This window comes from Balaenoptera musculus, chromosome 4 (assembly GCF_009873245.2).
Source record: "Balaenoptera musculus isolate JJ_BM4_2016_0621 chromosome 4, mBalMus1.pri.v3, whole genome shotgun sequence".
Classification (NCBI taxonomy): Eukaryota; Metazoa; Chordata; class Mammalia; order Artiodactyla; family Balaenopteridae; genus Balaenoptera; species Balaenoptera musculus.
This window is the reverse complement of record NC_045788.1, coordinates 117172431-117198710: the sequence shown is the minus strand read 5'-3', so window position 1 is coordinate 117198710 and position 26280 is coordinate 117172431. Positions and strand designations below refer to the sequence as shown.

General features: G+C 34.6%; 1 protein-coding gene across 3 annotated transcripts in view; it reads right to left on the bottom strand.

Annotated features, from left to right (window-relative positions):
* Positions 1–18824: 18824 nt before the first annotated feature.
* The window catches only part of USP25 (ubiquitin specific peptidase 25), a 144992-nt gene continuing 137536 nt past the window's right edge, over positions 18825–26280 (bottom strand). For all 3 annotated transcript variants that reach the window (XM_036851646.1, XM_036851647.1, XM_036851648.1), the window contains 3 exons: positions 24132–24255; positions 20552–20747; positions 18825–20242 (listed from right to left, as the gene is read on the bottom strand). In XM_036851646.1, the coding sequence (XP_036707541.1) occupies positions 20070–20242; positions 20552–20747; positions 24132–24255 (493 nt within the window). In that variant the 3' untranslated portion in view covers positions 18825–20069. The remainder of the gene's footprint in view (positions 20243–20551; positions 20748–24131; positions 24256–26280) is intronic.

Sequence of the window (26280 nt, the reverse complement as noted above, 5' to 3'; positions counted from 1 at the left end):
AGAAACAAGAAACATCTCAAATAAACAACCTAACCTTACACCTAAAGCAATTAGAGAAAGAAGAACAAAGAAACCCCAAAGTTAGCAGGAGGAAAGAAATCATAAAGATCAGATCAGAAATAAATGAAAAAGAAATGAAGGAAACAATAACAAAGATCAATAAAACTAAAAGCTGGTTCTTTGAGAAGATAAACAAAATTGATAGACCATCAAGAAAAAAAGGGAGAAGACTCAAATCAATAGAATTAGAAATGAAAAAGGAGAAGTAACCACTGACACTGCAGAAATACAAAGGATCATGAGAGATTACTACAAGCAACTCTATGCCAATAAAATGGAGTCTGCACCAGGGAGAAATAGAAAATATGAACAGACCAATCACAAGCACTGAAATTGAAACTGTGATGAAAAATCTTCCACCAAACAAAAGCCCAGGACCTGATGGCTTCACAGGCGAATTCTCTCAAACATTTAGAGAAGAGCTAACACCTATCCTTCTCAAACTCTTCCAAAATATAGCAGAGGGAGGAACACTCCCAAACTCATTCTACGAGGCCACCATGACCCTGATACCAAAACCAGACAAAGATGTCACAAAGAAAGATAACTATAGGCCAATATCACTGATGAACATAGATGCAAAAATCCTCAACAAAATACTAGCAAACAGAATTCAACAGCACATTAAGCAATCATACACCATGATCAAGTGGAGTTTATCCCAGGAATTCAAGGATTCTTCAATATATGCAAATCAATCAATGTGATACACCATATTAACAAATTGAAGGAGAAAACCATATGATCATCTCAATCGATGCAGAGAAAGCTTTTGACAAAATTCAACACCCATTTATGATAAAAACCCTCCAGAAAGTAGGCATAGAGGGAACTTTCCTCAACATAATAAAGGCCATATATGACAAACCCACAGCCAACATCACCCTCAAAGGTGAAAAACTGAAACCATTTCCACTAAGATCAGGAACAAGACAAGGTTGCCCACTCTCACCGCTATTATTCAACATAGTTTTGGAAGTGTTAGCCACAGCAATCAGAGAAGAAAAAGAAATAAAAGGAATCCAAATCGGAAAAGAAGAAGTAAAGCTGTCACTGTTTGCAGACGACATGATTGTATACATAGAGAATCCTAAAGATGCTACCAGAAAACTCCTAGAGCTAATCAATGAATTTGGTTAAGTAGTAGGATACAAAATTAATGCACAGAAATCTCTTGCATTCCTATACACTAATGATGAAAAATCTGAAAGTCAAATTAAGAAAACACTCCCATTTTCCACTGCAACAAAAAGAATAAAATATCTAGGAATAAACCTACCTAAAGAGACAAAAGACCTGTATGCAGAAAATTATTAGACACTGATGAAAAAAATTAAAGATGATACAAATAGATGGAGAGATATACCATGTTCTTGGGTTGGAAGAATCAACATTGTGAAAATGACTCTACTACCCAAAGCAATCTACAGATTCAATGCAATCCCTATCAAATTACCACTGGCATTTTTCACAGAACTAGAACAAAAAATTTCCCAATTTGTATGGAAACGCAAAAGACCCCGAATAGCCAAAGTAATCTTGAGAAAGAAAAACGGAGCCAGAGGAATCAGGCTCCCTGACTTCAGACTATACTACAAAGCTACAGTAATCAAGACAGCATGGTACTGTCACAAAAACAGAAATATAGATCAATGGAACAGGATAGAAAGCCCAGAGATAAACCCACGCACATATGGTCACCTTATCTTTGATAAAGGAGGCAAGAATATACAGTGGAGAAAAGAAAGCCTCTTCAATAAGTTGTGCTGGGAAAACTGGACAGGTACATGTAAAAGTATGAAATTAGAACACTCCCTAACACCATACACAAAAATAAACTCAAAATGGATTAAAGACCTAAATGTAAGGCCAGACACTACCAACTCTTCGAGGAAAACATAGGCAGAACACTCTATGACATAAACCACAGCAAGATCCTTTTTGACCCCCCTCCTAGAGAAATGGAAATAAAAACAAAAATATACAAATGGGACCTAATGAAACTTAAAAGCTTTTGCACAGCAAAGGAAACCATAAACAAGAGGAAAAGACAACCCTCAGAATGGGAGAAAATATTTGCAAATGAAGCAACTAACAAAGGATTCATCAACATTTACAAGCAGCTCATGCAGCTCAATATTAAAAAAACAAACAATCCAATTCAAAAATGGGCAGAAGACCTAAATAGACATTTCTCCAAAGAAGATATAGATTGCCAACAAACACATGAAAAAATGCTCAACATCATTAATCGTTAGAGAATAGCAAATCAAAACTACAATGAGATATCATCTCACACCGGTCAGAATGGCCATCATCAAAAAATCTACAAACAATAAATGCTGGAGAGGGTGTGGAGAAAAGGGAACCCTCTTGCACTGTTGGTGGGAATGTAAATTGATACAGCCACTATGGAGAACAGTATGGAGGTTCCTTAAAAAACTAAAAATAGAATTACCATATGATCCAGCAATCCCACTACTGGGCATATACCCAGCTAAAACCATAATTCAAAAAGACACATGCACCCTAATGTTCATTGCGGCACTATTTACAATAGTCAGGTCATGGAAGCAACCTAAATGCCCATCAACAGACAAATGGATAAAGAAGTTGTGGTACATATATATAGTGGAATATTACTCAGCCATAAAAAGGAACAAAATTGAGTCATTTGTTGAGATGTGGATGGATCTAGAGACTGTCATACAGAGTGAAGTAAGTCAGAAAGAGAAAAACAAATACCGTATGCTAACACATATTTATGGAATCTAAGAAAGAAAGAAAAAAAAAAAGGTCATGAAGAACCTAGTGGCAAGATGGGAATAAAGACACAGACCTACTAGAGAATGGACTTGAGGATATGGGGAGTGGGAAGGGTAAGCTGTGACAAAGTGAGAGAGTGGAATGGACATATATACACTACCAAATGTAAAATAGATAGCTAGTGGGAAGCAGCCGCATAGCACAGGATCAGCTCGGTGCTTTGTGACCACCTAGAGGGGTGGGATAGGGAGGGTGGGAGGGAGGGAGACGCAAGAGGGAAGAGATATGGGGATATATGTATATGTATAACTGATTCACTTTGTTATAAAGCAGAAACTAACACACCATTGTAAAGCAATTATACTCTAATAAAGATGTTAAAAAAAAAAGATTGTCGTTTTTCATGAATAACACTCTTCAGATTGTCACAACCCTTTGATAAATTTCCAGAGTTCTGAAATAAATTGGCTTTGATAATTTTTCTAATGTTCTCGTAGTTTTTATAGAGGAATATATTTTCAGAGGTCCTTACTCCACCATTATATATTTTTCTTCTCCCATATGTATACTTTTCCTTTTGCTATTCATTCTTTCTTACATCTCTAAGTGCCATTTGAAATTTTCTATTTTAAATTCCTTGAACTCCTTTAAATTCCTTGAATAAATTCTATTTATCACACTTATTTTAAAGTCCTTGTATGATCATTCTATGATCTGAATCTTCCACATATTTTTTCCTAATGACTTTTTGCTTGTCATTTAAATTCAGATTCATGTCTTCTCTAGTTTTTGTTGTATTTGTTTGCTTCATCTTATTTGATTTGCTTGAGTACAGATTATACATAAAGTTCAAAGAGATCATATCAGGCTCTGGATGATATATCTTTACCTACAGAGGATTTACTTTTATTTTTGGCAGGCAGCTCAGTTAAGGGTGCTAGCAACTCCAATTGACATTAATTTTATCAGTCACTGAAATGACTCCAACCTGGGCTTTAGTCCCTCTGAGGGCCTTTTTCTGTTTGCTTTTGTTCTTTAGTGTGTAACCATTCTAGGTGCTGGGTTTTTCTCATATATGGGTCCTGAACTGCAATTCCTGCTGCCCCATGAGTCAGCCTAAAGTGCTGCTCAGCTTCCCCACCTCTGAGCTGCCTCTTTAGGAACCGGTAAACATATTGAAGAGAAAAGAAGCACATGATGCTGGACTTGTCTACATCTGCTCTCATTCTTTTCTGGATTCAAGTGTGCACAAATCCTCAGTCCTCATTACTTAGGTAGTTCTCCAGTGCCTTCACATAGATATATGTACTTTATTTTGTGCAGCTTTTTTTTTTTAACAGAGAAGATTTCTCTGAAAAAATTGATTGTACCATTCTCAGAAATAAAAGCTCCACTCAAAAGTTTAGTTCTTGACCTTAGGTTTCTGAATCTGTTTGTTGTTTTGTTTTGTTTTTTTTCCCAAGAAAGAGTCACTTACCAGGATGAATGGAATTCAAAGAAGAGAATGTTGGCATCCTCATGCTGCTAGAGACCACCTTGATTAGAATCAGGCCTGCTGACCTCTGTGTGTAGTGCTCAGATTTGCATTCTACGAAGTTTCTCTTTCATTTTTAAGCAAAGGAGAGATTTGAGAGGATTTGTACCAAAGGAAGAAACGAAAAGGATCATACCAACGTTGGCTGGTATATTAGTTTGCTAGGGCTGCCATAACAAAATATCACAGATTGAGTGGCTTAAAAAATAGAAATTTATTTTCTCACAATTCTGGAGGCTGTAAGTTCAAGATCAAGGTGCTGACAGGATTGGTTTCTTCTGAGGCCCTTCTCCTTGGCTTGTAGATGGCTATCTTCTCCCTGTGTCTTCACATGGTCTTCCACCTCTACATGCCCATGTACAGACTTCTTATGAAGTCACCCACCATATTGAATGAGGGTCCACCTCATTTTAACTTAATTACTTTTCTAAAGACACTATCTACAAATACAGTAACATTCTAAGGTACTAGGTTTTAAGATTTCAACATACAAAATTTAAGGGAACACAATTCAGCCCATAACACCCGGGGTAATGGATCTTGGCTCTCAAGGAGAAATTTCATTATTTCTATACTTTAGAGGCCATTACAATTTAGGTTCAGACCCAGAGAACTCTTACAGAGCCTTCAGGAAATGGCTCTTCATACCAATACACTCAGTGATAAAGTAAAGAAACAACTTGCCCCGGGAATGTCAATGGATTCTTATTAAGTCCCTGAAATGGTCATACTTTCTGCTCTTTCGAAGGCCTGGGTGTTCAACATTTCCTTGAATGTAATGAGATTCTCAGTATTTTTCAAAAACTATCTTTTTTAACTTAAAATTATCTTATTTTAATATCTTAATTTTCAGAAAAGAATAGAAAGTTAAAAATGCTTTAACTTCTTTAGCAGACTTTAAAAAATAAGTGAAATAATTATAACTTTTTCAAAAGAATTTACATTATTCCATCAAAGATTAACCCCATGGAGAGCATACATCTTCAGATTCCTGACTATTGAAGCATCACAAGTATGAAATTATCAAAGTAATAGATCTCACAGTGTAGACACCATATCTCTAGGATGTAGGAAAATTTCAAGGAGAATTGTTTATATGTAGATAGTAGCACATTTATTTAATAAACATTTACAAACATCTACTATATAGTTTTGCATAGTTTAAAAAGGGCATTGTGGTGGTTATGAAAATCAAAAACAAAAACAAAACCACCCATTAATCCATTGGCCTGATCCTCCAAGAGTATATAATCTAGCTGAGGAGACCCTAAAAACATGGATTGTTACATAGCTGTTGAGAGGCACCCTCACACAGAGGCCATACTACCCTCCAAGTTACACCTATCTCACTGCATATATTGTATGGCCAAAGCAAATGTAAGGATTACTGAAATGTAAGGTAGGAAGATTAAGAGTACATTGAATTCAATTAGAAATAGCTGGATTTCCACAAAGTCAATCATTTATGATATAGATAATTCAAAAGAGTACCTAAAAGTAGAAAACATTTTGAGGGCAAAATAAAGCTTATAATGGTTATAATGACAGGTTCTGCATTCCTGTTTGACTTCCAGGACGAAAACAGTTTCTTTCTTCATATGTCTAAGATATAAGAGTAAAAAAAGATCCTGGGAAACTTGGGGTGGGGACATTTTAACCATCTCATTCTTTTGACTGATTATGTAATATTGTATAGCTATAGAGAATAAAAGAATAAAAAGACATCACGTAGTACATACTTTCTTGTAAAAATGTGAATTAAAGAATCATCATAAAGAATTAAGGTGCTTATAATAGTGTCATCTTAGAGGAAAAAGTAAAGAAGCTTTTAAAATGAAAGTACATATGTTTAAGCAAGTATACTAGCATTTTCTTCCTTTTCTACTTTATTAAAAAGAAAAAAAACGAGCTATTCTCTAAATACAGTATTATGACACCACCTACTGGGAATTTAGAAGACAACAATCAAGTTATTTCAGTGTAACCATCCTGTCATCAAGCATTTTTTAAATTATCAATTCAGCCGTGTTGTTAAATTCTTGAAGCCAATCCAACATGCTTTCTGTCTCCACCGCTCCACTGAAAAGACCCTTGTCAAAATCACTTACTCTTCTGTCCTCATTTTACCCAGGAACACTTATCATAGGTGACCATTTCCTACTTTTAGAAAAATTCTTCTGTCTTGGAGTAAGAGACACCAGATCTTCCTACTTCATTGGAGAGTCTCTATTTCCTTAGCTGGTTTTCCCTCCAACATAACACCTTTTAATGCTCCTCAGAACTCAGTCCTGGGCCCTCCTCTCTTCTCTCTACATCATCTTATCACATAACATGAATTCCGTTGACTAGCTGCATCTCAGACGTGATGATTCTCAAATTTATGTCTCTAGAGGATAATCCTCTACCAAGCTCCAGACTTAGAACTCCAACGGCAAACTTGCATAGAAACAGAAAATTAAAACTTACTAAATGCTATGAAATTGGAAGCAAGTCCAGAGGCCTCCCAGGTGTCTCTTTCCAATCACACATTTATCCTCCCTCCTGGAGTAACTATTATCCGGACTTATATGGTAATCCTTTCTTGTCTTTTAATATTTTTTTCAGTTTTGCCATTCATTAATGCATTCCTATATATTTTTATTTTACCTAGGTTTTTGTAATGTTAAATAAATGGAATTTTACTGTATATGCTTTTGTCTTGTTTCTTTTAGTCAGCCATATCTTTATAAGATTCACCCATGTTGATATATGCAGCTGTCGCCTTCTCCTTTTAATTGCTGTACAGTATTCCATTATATGAACATACTACAATTTATCAGTTTATCGTTGATGGATATTTGGGTTGTTTCTAGTTTTTGCTAGTATAAACAATGCTTCCAAGAACATTTTTGTATATGTAAACTGATATACATGTACCTAAATATCTTTAGGAAAAATACTTAGGAATTACTGAATAATGTACTCATAACTTCAGATGTTTTAAAATAATGCTAAACACTTTTCCAAAGAGGTTGCATTAATTTACACACCAACCAGTATAATTTGGGTGTTCCTATTGCTACATACACATTCCCACCAATATTTGTTAACTTTTTTTTTTTTTTTTTTTGCCAATCTTGTGGGTGTTTGGTGGTATCTCACTGTGATTTTAATTCCCATTTTCCTGATTATTTATGAGGTTGAACACTTTTCTGGTTATCAGTCATTTGGATTTTTTTTTTTGTAAAGCCTCTATTCAAGTTCACGTTTTTATTGGATTCTCAGGCATTTTTGTATTATATATACATATAATTCTTTTTCTTTGTGGCTATGTTTTTCTTCTATGCCTTCATCACAGCCTGAACTGTGGTAGCCTGAACTGTGTCAACAATGAAAGTTGTAAGTCCCTTTCTAGAATCTCCTTCCTGTATGGTTGCTAGTTAGCATTGGCCAAAAGAATTGCAAGACTGGGAAAGTAGAAGTGAATGAGCCTTGTTTTCTGAAGGTCATTTGTTAGATGTGGTGACTGACAAATGCAGAGGTGCCAATAGGTTCTAGCTTGAACCTGCTCTCCTCCACTCCACACCCAGCTTTCTTTGGCTGCTAACTAACTCTGTTGACCAACAGTTGCCCCAGGCCCATCATCATTGCAGAGGTGGTAGCTATACAGGGTATACCTTCTCATAGACCTAGGAGCCTTCTCTTCAGAGTCCCACTTCAGCAGCTTGGCATGCTTGGCTCCCCAGGTTTACTGGTCAGTGATACCTCCTCTGATTTGCCAACTTCTCTCCTAGAATGTCACTTCCCAGATCCTGCCATAATTGTGTAAGTTTTAATTATTACAAGTAACTTATCTCACAACTCATAGTAGCTCTGCTTCCCTCATTTAACCTCATAAATGTAGATATTGGTGTCAGAAGTGGTTCCAGGGTAACTGAATCTTGAGTACATTAATCTATCATGTTTAGCTCCAATCCAATTAGATTAAAATGAATTAATGTTGCTTATCATAAAGGCAATGCTGGTAGGCCGTGAATTGCAGTGGCAAAACCGTGACTTAAATTATCACATGAAATCACCTGTAGAAGGAAAGACTTAGAGTGACTAAGTAGCTGCTGCCATTTTTTTGTGAAAATTTGTTGTATTAACAGATTGATTGGTTGCATCAAAGTGCACTGAAGAATCTGAAGAAAGAAAATGATGAGCTCAGGGGGTTAAATAATTCTCATCTCAAAATCTGAGTAAAGGACAAGAAAACTGCAACGATCTTAAATGAAACCCTTGTCTCCTATAGCCACAAGGTCTTTTCTAAAACCATACCCAAAGTTTAATTCTGTGCAAGGCTGAATTAAAAAGCAAATTGAGTTCACAGCATTACAGAGGATCTCTTATGTTAAAGTCAGGTCATTGATTCGGAAAGAGTTGGACCATGAAAATTGGAACAGGGACACATGGGAAATTTCCAGTGAAGCTGAGGACCTTAAACCCCAAAGTTCTGTTGAACCTTGTCAATAAGAGCAGCCTTCTTCCCCTGTATTGAGTTTAGATTTCCCTTGCCTGAAAAACTTGTAATGGCCTCACCTGAGGTGGCTGTCTAGCAGGGACCTGCTGATCTTCTTCAATATTCACACCACCTCTCATTGTTTGTAGGCCTATATTCAGATTCAAATTCTAGCAGGCCCCAGGGTTACACGTAAAGTGTGACCCAAGAGGAGACACTATGTACATTAAAAATAATGCAAAATTCTGCCAGTTTATATTGAGAGGAACCTGAGGACAGTGTGTGAGAATGGATGTTTGATAAGAGTGAGGGAATATACATTGAATATAATGCTAAATTGATTGATATGAAAGCACTAAGCAGAGACCTTGGATTCAATTTTTGGCTTCAAAGGCTAGCAGCAGCTCTAAGAGTTTTCTTGGTTGGGTGACTGAAATTGGACTCGAATATGGCCAAAACTGAACAAAGATGAGATGCCAGAACTTTCTTGGTACACTGCATATGGAATTGCCAAAAAGTTTACAGAAACTGCAATGCTGGAGTAGATTATGTATCCCTGCTATGTCCACTGCAGAGGCCAGAAGATACTCCCTTCATCAAATCCTTGGGCAATATAGTGGTGACGTGAGCACCAGCATCCTTTAAGAGAGCTCTTGTAGCTATTCTCTGTGCACTAGAAATGACAATGGGAAGTGCTGCCCTCAAACTTGCCAGAATTCAATGGGAATAATACGATCCCAGAGAGGTAGGGGTCATGTAGCATCACTGAACTAGTAGAGACGATGTAGGTATGGTTACTTTAATGGCAGCACAGCCAAAAATAACTGGAGGTCTTGATTTTTGTCAACGTCTAATTGTCATGGTGTCCTAGGACTAAAATAGATAGGTAGACTATTAAAGAAGAAAAGCGTATAAATCTGTTGAATAGAAATTTCACTCGAATCAGCAAATGAAGAGTCGTGGCCCCTCAACCAATTCCAAGACAAGCCAGTTTGCAGCCGCAGAGCCACTTGAATGAAGAGGAGACTCAGTCTCCTTGAGAAAGTCCCCATTTATTAAGGTGACTGTGCACTGGGGAAAAGGATATATATAATCAAGCATTTCAGGTATGATGGACATAATTCCTGGGGCTGCAGGAATGTCATTATGGTACACCAGCAAGAGCAGGGATTTATGCAGGTCAGATATTAAGAGTTTTGGGTTAGGTCCATCTCAACTAGGTTCTATTCCCAGCATTTTCTCCAGGGTGATGTCTGCCCTTCTGAAGCAATTTTGATTTTGAGCATTTTTTACTTCCTTGAGGATTAGACTGCCTCAGACCCCTCCGATATTTTTGTCCACATCCTTTTGTACTCATCCACAAACTGAAGCCAGTGGAGCCTTCTCCCTGTTTTGCTTATCGTTCTCAGCACTATTTGCAGAAGATTCCGATTAGGGTCTTCTCACTTTATGGTATTTATTGGCAATTTCTGTTTTCTGAGGGTCTTAGGACATACAGAATTTCCTGGGTTTTTTTTTTGTTGTTGTTGTTGTTGTTTGCTTGCTTTTTACTGATAACTCCTCACATCTGCTAAACCTGTCAAAGTCTTGCCAAAATATTGTAGTTGTGTGTAGTTTGGCTCCACCCACTTGTATTTTGTAGCTTATAAGAATTCCTGTCACTTCACTTTGTTGAAAAATCCTATGTGTTTTTCTTTAACTATCCTTTTTTTAATGAAAAAAGGATCTGGGAACATTTTAGAAAGTATGTTATCATGATTATCTCACCCAAGCCGTAAGTCCACTCTTTATTTTTATGACTGCACTGCCATCTTGCACATTGCAAATATCCTCTCACTACATTGCCTTGTCTTTTCACTCTCTTCAGGGAATCTTTTGATGGACCAAATTCTTAATTTCATGTGGTTAAATTTATCAAAAATTTCCTTCATGTTTAATTCTTTTTCTGTGTTAAGAAATCCATTGTTATTCCAAGATCTTAAAGATACTCCCCATATACTATCTTCTAAAAGATTTATAGACTTCTGTGATTTAGCCATCATGGAACAGTTGGTATCAGAATAAGTTTCCTGATATCAATAACCATAAAACTGGATTTAAAAAATATGAAGCAACTCTTTTCAGTGTTTGGAAAATGGACATGCAAGGTTGCAATACTCGAGGGCAGTGCAGAACACCAGATAAGCTTTCTTCCTGGAGACATTTTCAAAATATGGGGTATGGGAAGTGCAAACCAAGCAAAGAGCAGGTGTCTTATTCGGCGAAATTTCCAGGACTATGGAAGGCACACTGAAGTTTGAAACTGTTAGATAATTTTTATTTTTCTAAGAAATTACATGACTACTTGGAAAAATGATTCCTATCTATCTTTAAAATAATTGTGCTTGCTAGTCCAAATTTTAAGCTAATTCTATGTGCCATGTGGAAGTGTGAGAACAGCATAATTTTCATAATTATTGTAAGGGGTGCAGCAATTATAATCAGCACTTAATTTCCTTTCAAGCCTCAGGTTTGTGATTTAAGCACACCAGACTCCAAAAGAAAAACAAGGCAGAAAATTTAACTATTTTTCACTTAAAATATATTATTTTGGTTAACATGTTATGCTGATATTTTTATCATTTTAAAATTAATATTATATTGTTTTACTCAATTTCTAAAATGGTAAAATATCAATAGATATAACCTGCTCAAACAAAAGCTCTTTTAGGTCCTCAAAAATTTTTGTGTGAAGAGGTCCTGAGACCAAAAAGTTGGAGACCTGCTGTTCTCTACCACTAATATTCAATTAGAATGCATTTTTTTAAGATGGGAAAAGAAGCTCATTCATAAACACCACACAAACATTAAAACACATTAAGATATTTAAAGAAAAATTAAAAAAAATTTAAACTCTTCTGAAAGACATGAATCTAATGAAAGGATAGACAATATTGTTTTTGGATAGGAAGACTCATCATTGTAAAGTCTCCATGATTTCTCTATATGCCAATCTATGTAAGCTAATGTAAGTACAATCAAAATGCCAGTAGGATTTTTATTTGAAAGAAGATTGAATAATTCTAAGTTTATCTGTAAAAGAGTACAGAAAATTATGGAAAAAAATGAGTATTAAGTGCGTCTCTGTTGGGTAGTAACACAACATATTAGCTACTAGGAAAATGTATATTAGTTATAAAACAAATATTTTAAATCAATGTTAAAACAACAGTCACTAAATTAGTAATGGTAGCTGAATAGACAAAAAAAATTAAGTGGAACTGAAGAGAGTGTTCATAAATTTCAAATATAAAAATTTATTACCTAGTGCAGATTACATTTTAGATCAGTAAGGGAAAAGAAGAAATATTTTATAGACAACTAGATAATCTTGGCAAAAACTTGTGAATTTTTACCTCACCCTTTAATATAATTTCCAACTGCACTAAAGACTGTCATAAAAAACAAAATCATAAAAATATCAGAAGAAAATATGGGTGAGTATTTTTATAATCTTGAACAGGGAAAATCCTTTCTAAACATGATATCAAAGGTGAAAATTATAAAGCAGGTCAACAGATTTGATTACATAAAAATAAAGTCATAAAACAGTCATATTATAAGCAAGCTTAAAATAAATGACAGAAGGTAAAAATTTGCAGTGTGTGTAGTAGTAAAGAATTAATGATTCCTAATGTGAGCTATTGCAAATTTATAGACGTGAACACCCAATAGAAAAAGTGCAAAGGTCATAAGCAAGTACAAGCGGCCATTAACATATTGAAACATATTCACTCTCATTAAAAATTTAAAAAATACAATAAATTTTCGGTTGTCCCTGAAAAGTATTAAAGACTGATAAATATTCTATGTTGTTGAACCTGTGAAGAAACACACTCTCATGCACTAGTGGTGGCAGTATAAACAGGAATAGTTTGGTGAAGTTTGACAATTTAGCTCAACATTTTATATCTGTATACTCTGTAACTCAGACAGAAGTTATACATCTACAAATTTAGCAGAAAGACGAGATAAAAGTAGCACACACAGAGACATAAGTAGCAGCCTACATTGTATATCCATGAATAAATATCGTACATCTTCCTTATAATCAAATACTGTAGAGCAGTGAGAGATATATACACACTTTCTTGGAAATATGTCTACATCTATTATATTTTTCAAATTTTTATGAAAATTATTTAGATATAGTTGTATGTGTGCATGTATATGTGCACATGCACAGAAAGATGTCCAGGGGAATCAACGCAAAAATGTTAAGTGTCTAACTCTGGGTAGATAGATGAATTTGGGGGGATTATTACTTTTGTCTAATTACTGAAGTTTGTTTTATAAACATACTACCTGGCAGATACTGTGGCATATGGCACACAAGCAAAACGTGTGAATGGGCATGAATTCATATTATATATACATCCTTCCACTGCTGACTTTAAAAATAAAGCATTAAATAGCATCATGTAAAAGTTTCATTTGATAAAAAAAGAGCAACAGGATTTCAATCAGAACTAGTGCATTTACTCTTGAGGTCCCAGAGATAATCTATAGATATATTTCTGAATATTTAGTGTTTTAGTGATTAACATATTTGGATAAAAATGAAATCTCTGAGCGGAAACTAGTGTGTAGGTTCTATACCTATTGTCTCTCAGCTCCAGTTCCATCCACCCTTTTATCCCCTGCTCTGTGATGCTGCGGCTGGGACTCTGCAAATTGCATTTTCCTGACCTCTTTGCTGCACTCCATTTAGGTTCTGTCAATATGAAGTACTAAAGAAAAGTTGGAAAGTAGAAAGAGGAAAACAAGATTTACTTCTTTGTCTTTGCTTGCCAATCCTACCGGTGACCTAATAATTTCAATTAATTCCAGTCTTCAACTGGAACTTAGAGCTTCAACTTTAGAACTTCTAGAGCTATCTTCATTGCATCCCTCAGAAGTAGCAAGAGCACTTAGGTGGTGAACCTTCTCAGAGGTTTGAGCACCAACTCCATGGGGACCCTTTTTTTGGAGCTCCAAGTTTCTGGTAACCCCAACTTTTCCCCTTTTGTTTCCCTACCCCTAGGAATAGTAGCTGTATCCTGCAGTTAGGCTCTCTGGGTTACTCTCTAATGCCTCTACCACATCTCCTCTGTTGAAATACCTTGTGTGGGCTCTCCTGACTGGATATATGATGGTAGAGGTGCTCTCTGAAGAGCAGATGTAGTAAAGTGGTTAATGGCAGGATCAAGATAAGGAGATGTAAATGCTGACAGCCAATTTGCTCAGGTTAGCACTTTGGAGGGTGTTTGAATGTTCCAGGGGTGTTAATAGAGGAAGATGTCCATATCAGCAAGGGTCTGAGGTAGCTCTGTCCAATGAAACTTTCTGCAATAATAGAAATGTTCTAAAATGTATTGTCCAATACGGCAGCCAACAGTCACATGTGGCTATTGAGAATTTGAAATATGGCTAGGATGACTAATATTATTTGGTTTAAGTTTAAATAGCCACAGGTGACTAGTGGCTATCATACTAGACCATGCAGGTCTAAGGTGATTGGAGGACCAGACAACCTGCAAGACTGCACCTTTATTAAATTGCCAGATATTTTAACAGGTACTAGGGTTACAAAACCAGGAGATACTATTTCCCTCTAAAGGAGTTCAGTCCAGCAATGGAAGACAGATATGCAAAACCTCTTCGAAAGATTATTCTGCCAACAGTACATAAGATGGATTAAAGGGGCAAGGGCAAAGATAGGCCACTCAAGGCCAAATCCAATTGTCCAAATTAAAAGATGAGAAACCTCATCAACAGTAGGAGTGAAGGGATGCATGAGCAAGGTATTAAAAATCTGACATGTCAACACCTAGTAATCAACGGGAAATAAACGCAAAATTGAGAATAATTCCCTATTTCTGAATCATTATATCATTCACCAAAAGAATGTAAGAGAATCAGGTTTGGGAAGAAGTAGTGAATTCAGTTTTGGATGTGCAGAGTTTAAAGTGCCTGTGAAGCATCCAAGTCTCTATGTTGAACAGACAATTGGACATACGTACAGATCTAAAATGCACAAGGGAGGTTTGGTTAGGAACACAAACTTGTGAATCATAAGTATGTAGGCAGTACAGGAAGACAAGCTAGCAGACACGACCATCCAGGAAGGGTGAAGAGTTAGAAGAGGGCCAAGTACAGACCTTGACAACACTGATATTTAAGTAGTAGAAAGAAAAGAAAACGACAAAGAATGCAGGTAGGAATGAGAGTAGTCCAAAGAAGCTTGTCTCAGGAAGGCAGAGATTCTGAAAATCATGAGCAGAAGCCAATAGTGACAAATTATAAAATGGCTGATAATTACTGAACACTTAACTTTGTGGCAGACATTTTCCAAGAGTTTTTTAATATAGAAACCCATTTAATCTTTTAAAAAAATCATATAAGGCAGTTTTTACTGTGATCCTATTTTATAGATGAAGAAACGTAGGCACAGAAGAGTTAAAGAGTTCACTCAAGATCAACACCGCAGTAAGGAGCTGAGCCAAGATCTGGACACAGGCAGTCTGGTTCTAGAGCCTGCACTCTTAGCCACTCAGAAGAGAGAAAGAAGTCCAGTAAGTTAAGGACTGAAGAACATTTGAGTGCAGCTTCAGCTGGAGCGCAGACGAAAATGCACATGCAGTATGGCATCAGCAAATTTATACCCCCTGCCTTTTCACGTGACATACAATAATGCAAAACGCACATTTCTCCACCCTACTTCAGTCAGGCTCAATTAGTCTCTGAGGGGAGGGCCAGAGGTAATCCTTAGAAAAATCAAAGTTGGAGAAGCACCTACCAAATGTTCTCAAAACAGTTCTCACTTTAAAAGGCTTTTAAGAATCCACATGATAGATAGGACCTAGACACCTTTTATAAAGAAAGCTCACCCTTTTGATGCACACCTAAGGTTAAGGATACTAATCTAGTTCCAGATTATTGAAAAAGAACCATTTGTTAAAGGACAAACTGATATTGTACAGGCTTTGGGCTAATACAAAGCAAAACAGTGAGCTAATTTTGTAGTAGAGCAAATATGTCTCCCAAATAACGAACGTACTTTTAACTAAGTTTATAAATTCATTTTATACTAAATTAGATTTTATTTTTATCTTCCTCATAACATTGGGTTATCAAAAATGTCTATCAAAAATTTACAAGTATGGAGGTGAAAAGTTGAAGGGGTTCATATCCAAGCTCCCCAACTTTCTTGGTAAAGGTGAGATCATCCTATTTTACTGGAGCTGCATTGAATAGGAGGTTGAGGATGGTAGTGAAGGTGTGAAAGAAGAACTGTGCATGGAGTAAGTAAGGATATTTGAAATTCTGGTGTGTATGTCTGTGTGCATTCAATTGCGTATGTAGTTCTCTCAATCATGACTCATTTACTTTTATTAGTAGTATTATAGTACTTATTATTTGATTATTGTAAGTCATCTCTATCAAATGGCTAATTAGAAAAAGAAGGAACTGGAGGCTAGAAAGTACAGGAGGGGGTAGGGGAAAGCATGTGTAAAATAGATTTTTTTTTCATTTTTTAAAAGCAATGACCCTCTCCCCTTCCACCCTCCAACCCCCCGCAGAAAAACCCCACCAATGCTTATATGTATGCACCGCATAACATTATCCAAACATGGAAAAATATGTGTCCACAATGGTTAACACCAGTGCCTCCAGTACTGGCTGGGGAATAGGGATATAAAGTAGGTAAGAATAAAAATACCAGCAAAACAGAAACAGATCTATGGTATAATGTTAAGTGAAACTAATAAAATAAACATGAACAAGGGCAAGTCAACATGAATTATTTCATTCATTCAGCAAAAATTTGTTCAATGAAAACACACTGAAATGATTAGGTGGATGCATTGTAAGCAATTTCTAACTTGGTTTGCTATAACGTTGATATGGTTTTTAGAATAAAGTGAGAGTAAAAGAAAAGCAGATGAAAGAATAGAACTACAGATATTTGCACAGTGATCTTGTAACAACAATACTTTTGTGTCTGCAAAGGAGGTATATAAACTGGGCCATCACATACTGTGGACTGAATTGTGTCTCCCACCCCCAAATTCATTTGTTGAAGCCCTTACCCCCAAATGTGACTGTATTTGGAGACAGGACCTTTAAAGAGATAATTAAGATTAAATGAGGTCGTAAGGGTGGGGCCCTAATCCAGTATGACTGGTGTCCTAATAAGAAGAGGAAGAGACATCAGAGATGCACACATGCACAGAGAAAAGGTCATGTGAGGACAAAGTGAGAAGGCTACTTTCTGCAAGCCAAAGAGAGAGGCCTCAGGAGAAACTAAACCTGCCAACATCTTGATCTTGGACTTCCAGCGTCTAGAGCTGTGAGAAAATAAACTTATGTTTTTTAAGCCATCCAGTTTGTGGTATTTATTATGGCAGTCCTAGCAGAAAAATACATATGCTTTACATGAGGCATAATGGCACAACAAACAATATTTAATCTGCTTAACAATGTAAAGTAAATTTTAAAAAAATGATTATACAACTGTATCCCTACTTACTCTTCCCAAGTATGCTGTGTGGATTGTACTTTAGAGGGAGGACAATAGGACTCAGAAGCCAAAGTCAACAATTCTGAATCATAAAACAAAGACACTGAACTTCTGGAGAATTAGATATAGGAGGAGAGATTCCACCTTAGTCTCAATAAATCTAAAGCTAAGCGAAAGAATTTTTAGTCACTTCTTTGAAATTGCCAGTGAGGGAAATAATGAAAAGTTTCCAAGAAATGAGGGTTCAAAAGTAAATAGAAATTAAACATCAATTTAAGGTGCATAAAATGCTACTGATAGTTTTATTTATTAGTGCTGTAGTTCTCAACATTCAGCAGATATCAGAATCTTCTGAAGGACTTGTTGAAACTTGTTAACTCTTCAAGTTTTAACAAGTGTTGGTCAGTAGTTCTGATATGGGGCTCAAGAATTTTCAGTTCTAACATGTCCCCAGATGACGCTGAAAAGCTGCTTGGCTGGAGACCACATTTTGAGAACTACTTATTTAGTGTATTTAGTGTATTGTATTTTAACGAATCTGAAAAGTATTATGGGATCTCACAGGTTCACTCATGGCTACAGTCTCCTTACACAAGATGTTTGTAACAAGTTCCTACAAATCTTAACTTCTATCTATTCGAATTCTACCCTAAATTATTTCAAAATGTAATTTTTGGGGAGTGGGAAGGGAGTACTATAGTAATCAAAATGAAAGTCATTAAATCAAAGTGAAATCTGCCATGGACAACAGTTCTATGAGGTTTCAATTTTTAAATTACTAGCCATAAGTTATATTTAATCCAGTAAATAATGTTAAGAAAATTTCACTAACCTAAATCTTAAGAGTAGATTAAAAGCTGATATAAAAACAAGCTGTTTCCCTAGGTCTTGAAAAAGGCCACTTTTTAAAATAAGAACTTCAGATTCATAACTAGGAATGAATAAACTGGCTTTTAAGTACAGAGTAAATATGATAATAATACTTACCTGGATGTGCCTTGTAAAAGAAGTAATTTCCATATGGTGTTTAGCAGTTTGTGTCTCAGTGGTCAATTATACACATAAACACAAACAACTTTACCATTATGGTAGAATATCATAAAATACTGAAGATACTTTATAAATGCTTTGAGGATACATATGAAGTTTCTAAACTTGCAATAGGACTTGAAAACCGACGCAGAGCACTAGTTCTGCTCAGTAGAGAATTTGAAATCTAAACCAAAACACATTCTGATGGCTATAATATGCAAAATCTAATTTTACAACAGAAGTAGTACCAATTCTTTGTCATTAATACCTTAGCAGTATATTGATACTTTTATAAGGAGTATTATATAACAGTTTAATATTTTCTTGTTCCTCTTCCATCCAGCATCTTTTATGAGAGGCACTTATAAAGAGCACTAGCTTTGGCGACGCTATAAGAAACATACACATGGTATAATGATATATTTTACTACGCTAACAAAGTATCACTTATAAAGAATTTTTATAAATTCAAAAATAGGTTGTTGGTAACAATGATTACCTTTAAAGCATTGAATTTCATTCACAATATTACTTCATTAATCTTAAACAGCAGTTCCATCTACAAAATGTTCTACAGCTTTTTCCTTTTTGAAAAGGAGGTAAATAAATGCAGGTAAGGTACTCATAACTTCTAGTTCAACAATATCAACTTCATTTCACAGCACTGATTAGTAGAGAACATTTTCAAATAAAGTAGTATACAATTTACAAAAATAGAATGACTATATAATGCAAACACTGTCCTCCATTATGAAGAATATGTGTGTGTATACATGTGTGTATGTATGTATATATACATATACATATTTCTTATAAGTTTCACTATTAAATAGCCCTTATTCAAGTACTTTTTTTCTGGTATCTCTTGAAATAATCACCTTGCTATATTATATGTAAATACATAAAAAAATAAAAGGTTAATCTAAGAAAAGGTTAAAAGTTTCAGTGTGGTTGACTTAAATATCAGCCGCTCACTTCAGTGAAAACCTGATTTGAATTCAAAACAGGTTTAGGTGCCATACTAAGTTTAACAACTTAGTCAAAAATATAGATATATTTAAGTGTCAAGTACTCAGTAAATTTCTAATGTGCTAACATTAGAGCAAAATTAAAAGTGTGTATTAATCTATTTATCACCCAATCTTAAACAATCCCCAGACAAAATTCATTTATATAACTAAAAAAATACACTAATATATAATATACCTGCTTACAAACACATAGGTAGCCATAAATAAAACTTTATTCTTTAATTTCATTTACAAGCTACCAAATATTATGTATTGTACACAGTGCTGAACACTTAAATGGCTGTAGTCATGGAGGATCCAGACTGAATGGAAAGCTGCAGATAAAGAAAAGATAAAAGCAAAGTAATACTGTAACAGACAAGTGGCAAAAGCATGGTTTTGCCATAATAAAATCAACTGGATTTGTAATTATACATCAGTTCTGGTTAAAACAAAGTGAGCGCCATGCGATTCTCAGCTTTGTTTGCAGTCTGGCTAAAGTCTGTAGAGTCCTTTTGTCTTCTGCGGTGATTAAAATAAAAAGTTAAAAACTATAGCAGCAACAAGCAAACCCTGTAACAGGAAGGCAAGGGTTAAGAACTAAAAAAAAGTTTATACAGTGTGTTTAGGGAAAGTATGTGCAGTTTATCTTCCATCAGCAGGAGTCCGACTGAGGGACAACATGATTCGGGCAAATCGCTCACAGAGTTCATGCGTGGAGTACGGAGGTAACTTCGGTGGCTCGTGGAAACCTTTAATCTCCGTAGAACAATCAAGCAGTTTTGGCAGAAAATCTGTCAGCTTCTCTTGGAGGTTTGCTGCAAATATAAACAATTAGATGTAACTAAAGATAGACAGGGAGAGAAATTATCTTCAACAAGATTTATTAATTTGGAGTGGTCAGTTGATGTTTCATTTCAAAACATGTAAAATCATTACCATTTTGGGGGAAGAAGTAAAACATAAATGGCAACAGTAGTGTGCACAGCTTAGTTTGTAAATAAGAAAAAAAACTGATGTGAATATAAACATGTTACAGAATATAAAAAATGATAATAACTAACATCTAATTCTAACTGCTTTTAATCCCAACACCCCAGGTGTCCACCTGCATTGTTTAAACTTACATTCCATTTCTTGTCCAAGGTAGGAACACCATCGATTTCTCATATCTTCCACAGCAAGTATATCTTTCTCTTCCATTTCATCCACCAATAACAAGGGCAAAAATGGGACAATAAACTCATTCATGATAATCAGACCATTGTTTACTTCTCGATCCTCTCCAGATTCAAACAGTTCTGCAGCCTGCTCATTTAATTTCTTAACGCAATGAAAAAAAGAACAACAGGTTTGTTTCTTTTTTTAATTAAATAAAAATGTAAGTGTTAATACTGAAGGCAACATAACAAGCATGTTTCCAGACAGTATTAGAACAAATGGAAGTCACAAAAAGCAACCTCAACCTATTGAGCAAGAAAAGTCTCTTAGAAAAGCCTATGCATATAACAACAGAAACAAAAGCAAAAAAGAAGTGGGAGAAATCATGTTGCCATGTTTTTAAAGCTTATGTTCAGTTTATTTCACTTTGATCATCACTATAGGGACCATTTTTAAATTTGTTCTCCAGAGGTAAATTTCCCCCAATTCTAAAATTTGACAAGCACTCAAAGTAATTTTAAAAACAAAGAAATTTTTGAAAGACTCATCATCTTCTCCATAAATGTCAACTGAACAGGGACTGTTATATTTCTTGATACAAAAATATAAAGGTAATCCATTAGTTCATTTATTCCTTCAAAAAATTCTTACTCAGTACATGCCATGTGCCAGAAACTGTTCTAGATGCAGGGGTACCCAAGTGATTAATACAGAAAACTCTCATGGAGCTTATAATCCCTTACAATACAGGGATCAGTAAACTTTTTCTGTAAAGGACAAGATAGGAAATATCTTAGGCTTTGAGGGCTATATCGTTTTCATTGCAATGACTGACCTCTGCCACTGCTGCACAAAGGCAGCCATATGTAAATGAATGGGCATGCCTATGTTTCAATAAAACTTTATTTATAAAAACAAGTGGTAGGCTGGAGCACAGGTCAAGTGTGCTGACATCTAATTGAGTAGAAGAGAGAAATCCATGAGATAAGAAACAGACATAGGAGACAGATAAAAAGATACAGGTATAATAAGACGTTTATGTCTGAAGTCTTATGTTTACAGAATGATAAATATGATTTTTAAATAGTTTTAAGCTGAATTTCAAATACAAAAATTTTATTATTTCTTATGGTTATATTATGTCATTCTTGTGCAATTTATCTTGACTTTGTAGAGAGGCTTATGCTGAAAGTCCAATTCAGCTACTAAGCAAATTATTTAACCTTCAGCAAACAAGTACTTTCCTAGCTTCAGCATCTTTATATGAAAAATGAGATACTATTACCTTCCTTACACAGTGGTTAAGAGGATTAAATGAGGTAAGCCTTTAAGTATCTAGTGTAATTTTTATAATTTGCATTCAAAGACATATAATTATTCTGAAATTCGATGTTAAGTTCACTAAATCAAAACATATCCTAGAAACAACTCAAACATAGTACGTCCAAAGCCAACCTTATTCATTCTCTTAAGAGTCCCGAAAGCCAAAGACAGAACTAGTAAGTCAGGCAGCCTTAATGCTTCTATTTCCTTCTTCCCACTCATCTAATAGTTACCAAGTCCTTGATTTCATTTCCTTTACCATCTTATATACCCTCTCTTTCATATTCATTGTACTTCTGCCTTAGTTGATGCTCTCGCCCTCTCTTCCCTGTCTATCTCCTCTGGCGTTCTTCATTTCAATCTTTACTCCTTTCCAGTTCATCTTCTAGTATACTACTGCCAGAATTATTTTCCAAAAACAAACCTGATCATGCCAAACTTACATCAACTTTACAATGGTACCAATGCATCAGAATGGTGCATAAGCTTCTTCACAGTCTGACATCAACAAATCCTGTTGGCTTCATCACTTCCACCTAACCCTGTTCCTCATAACTTAGCCACAATGGATTTATCTTCATTTTCTGTTGTATACTTTCCATGCCTTTTCATATGATATTCCTTTGTCTGGAATGTTATTCTCTCTTCTCTACAAGGCATTAAACTCTTATTTATCCATCAAGATCCAGATCAGTGTTTATCTTATCTCTTAAGCTTCTCCCCAACAATTCCAGGCATATTATTTTGCATATTTCTCATAATAATACTTATTCTGAAATATAAAAATTATCTGTGTACATCTCTCACCAGATTGAATTCTCTTAGGATAAATAATAGGTCTTACTTATCTTTGCATCCCTCAGAATCTGACATTCAGTAAATACTCAATGTAAAAAAAACACAAAACCTTAAAGGAACACTAAAATAATCCTCCTGAGGTTTTATTTAAATCCCTATGTGAAACAACAAAGTGTGGCTGGTTTACTAACCTAAAATGATAAAAGAAACACATTCTACCATTTTATGAATGTCTTAGAATAACCATCAAGTTTTGGTTGTATTTATGTTCAAAACAGTTTTACCAAAATATTTCAATATCCCAACACTGTAACATTTTTACATTAAAAATTGCTTTAACTCATTCAATGCAAAATTTTATATAATTATATAAAACTTTGTACTTTTTAAACTGAAATATATATAATTCAGGTCCTCCTTCTCAGGGGTTGATTAAAAACCTTTTGAAACTGACCAAATTAAGAATACCATCCTTAATGGATACAAACCATCAATAATTCAAGTCTTAAAATACACTCAAATGCAGCAAAATCAGCTAAGAGAAAAATAACAAGATCACAAGCTTCTAATATTCCCATTCAAAAATTCTGAAAACATACTACAGACTACAATTAACATATACTATGTAGTTCTACTGAAAGAAAACATTTCACCAGTACACCTACTTAAAGTTTTTTAAAGTACACATTTGAATACCTTTATATATTTTATAGAAAAAAATTGCAACTTAGAAGTTCACAATCTATAGTCATGTTAATAGCTAAATGAAATCTAATCAGAAAAAAGTATAAAGATGGAATTTGTAATTTTATACATAAAGGTTAGCTGACTCAAGAAACATTAACAAAGTACTCCAGATATCTAGAGAGTAAACTGGTGGGGGAAAAAAAAAAACTTGCTAAAAAGATTTCTTAAAGTTTACAACAACAATAATATTTCAGCACATGGATAGTAAAAATATTTGAGGAAAAAAATTCCATTGACTAGGTGAAAATAAAGGATATTATACTACAATGAATCCTTTAACATCATGTACACTATATACACTATTTATAGAAACTCAGAAAAATCTATTCTTTTTCTGGAATAATAATGATGATAATTCATGACATCATTTAGCCCCTCTTCTGTCATCAAAAGAGGGAATGGCAGAATGAGAAGAAATCTAAATATAAAAATGTAATTATTCTGATCTCATTTTAAGAACATTTCTGGTTCATCATCTGTAAAACTTAAGATCCTTAAAGAAGAAGGGATAAAGAATTGAGTGTATTTTCCCACCTCAAGGGAACAGACCCAGATTATAGACATCATCATGACACCCCATCAGAATTAATAGTCAATCACTTATATATGAGTCTGGAAAATTGCCCCAATGGAAGACAAAATGATAAAGTAAACACATACTATGTGCATTCAACTTACTAGTAAACATTCTCTTCTATAATGTGATATCAATTCTTCATCATGTCCTCTGTATGGGCCTTTGGACAAGAGTTCTTTGTTATTCTGATAAGCACAGATAAGGAACAGCAAGGAATCTATATAACTTAAAAAAAAAAAAGTATAGCATTAGTATTTTATCTTTGTAAAAAAAAGGTCAATTACAATTATAAACCATTTTAGGTATACATTTAAATTTTGATTATCCAGAACAACATTAAAATAAAAACTATCATCTGATGATACACTGTATGCCTGAAGGCATCTTCTGAGCAACAGCCGCATCTGAAACCAGCAGACAGTTGTCTTAAAAATAAAACAAACAAAAAACAGAGCTAGGAATTAAGAAAAAACTGAGAGAAAAAGGCCATAATTGATGAATTCAGAGTTCCTTCTGTCTTCCTTGGTATTTATTTCCATTTAGACTCAAAATTAACACTGATGTGAAAGTCAGTTATCTACTTTTTAAACAGCATAATGCCAGTTTTGTTTGAGGGAAGGATCAGGTTACTTTGTTCCTTTATCACGAACAGCACTCAATTCATTCAGTGACTCTTTTTTAGTCAGGTTTTTTTCTATGTGAGGGCACAGTTCTACTCATTGAGAAAAATGTAACAGAGGGGAGAATATCCAAAGGAGATGGGTGAAGTAGAAGGGAAAAAATGCTTCTAAATCTGGGAAATCTAGTGGGATACAAACAGACAAAAGAAAACACTAACATAAAAGGCAGGCAGGGTTAGGCCTCTATTTTATAGTTAATATTAATATGTTATTGATATAAGTCTAGACCTTAAGAAGTTCAAACTAGGTTTTAAAAAGGGAATATGGGAAAAATGTTTGAGTATTATATTTGTCTCTAAAATGATTATTCTTCTCCTAACATGCTGTAGGAAAAAATATATACAGCTATATATTTGTATAACTGAAATATGAAAGATATTTTAAGATATTTCCTATGTGTCAGATTTTCCAATCGTAATGTATCTTCTCACAAATTCAGAAAAATGCAACATCCTTAAAAGTGAAATACTGTACAGAAACAATGTTTACTGCCAATCAGTGTTACTGTTTATTAATTTCAGGTGCTCAGAAACAAGTCTATATTCCAAATGTTAAATGTAGAATTATGTGGAAATTAATGTACACATTCATGACAAATCAAATTACACACCTGAAACTACTTCATAAAAAATAAGTTCTTTTAAGTATGTTTTGAAAACAGCTTTTCCCAGGAATTTGTTTTTGAGAAAACTTAGAGTATGAAATCTTATTTAGAAATAATATGGGTATAGTCTCAGCTAAAGCTTTTTTTGTTTAAAGAGTGATAATAATATTAAATGTTGTTTTACGCCACTAAGTTGAATTAGTTTGCTGGCACATCTACCTTTCCTTTTACAGCTATTAAGCTTCCTGTTGAAAGGTCTCCCCTGAATGACATCCATATCTGGCTTTCTAGACCTGAGTCATCGCTCTGAGAATAGCTCTGAAACCATGAACATGTTCCAATTTTCTAGTGAAGTACACAAAACGTTCTACATTTTATCAACCTTTAAAGTGCTTACATTTCAAGTAATCAGAATAAAATTCAGCAGTCCAGTTACCAAATTCTTATTTAACATAAAATAAGACTATGTAGCCTGATAGATTCTCTTTATCTTCCATTTTTACTGCTGTAAAATTACGGTTCCTAAAAACATGATTTCATTTCACTACTCACAGAAGTAATAATGACCCATCAATAAATAATTCAATTTATGGTTTTCAAGTGCTAAGTTTTCATTAAAAACAAGTTTGAACGAACCTTTTGGCAATGTTTTATACACTGCTAGTTATGGTAACCGCTATATTTAAAGTGGTAAAATTAACATTTCTTTTTTCAATATTCCATAAATATTATTTGTCACCATTACTAATTTTCTAGCTGATCTTTTGCATTTGCTATGCTAAGAATATTCACTTTACCAACAAGAATATATTTAAGAATAAGCAAATTATGAAATTTAAACATAATTCCAAGTTATACTTAAAGTCCTTTAACAAATGTTAACTCAGAAAAGCTAATGTAGAAGCTATGCAGAGAGCAAGAAAATGACAGGTTCATCTTGTTAATTCGTATTGAGATAATGAATAC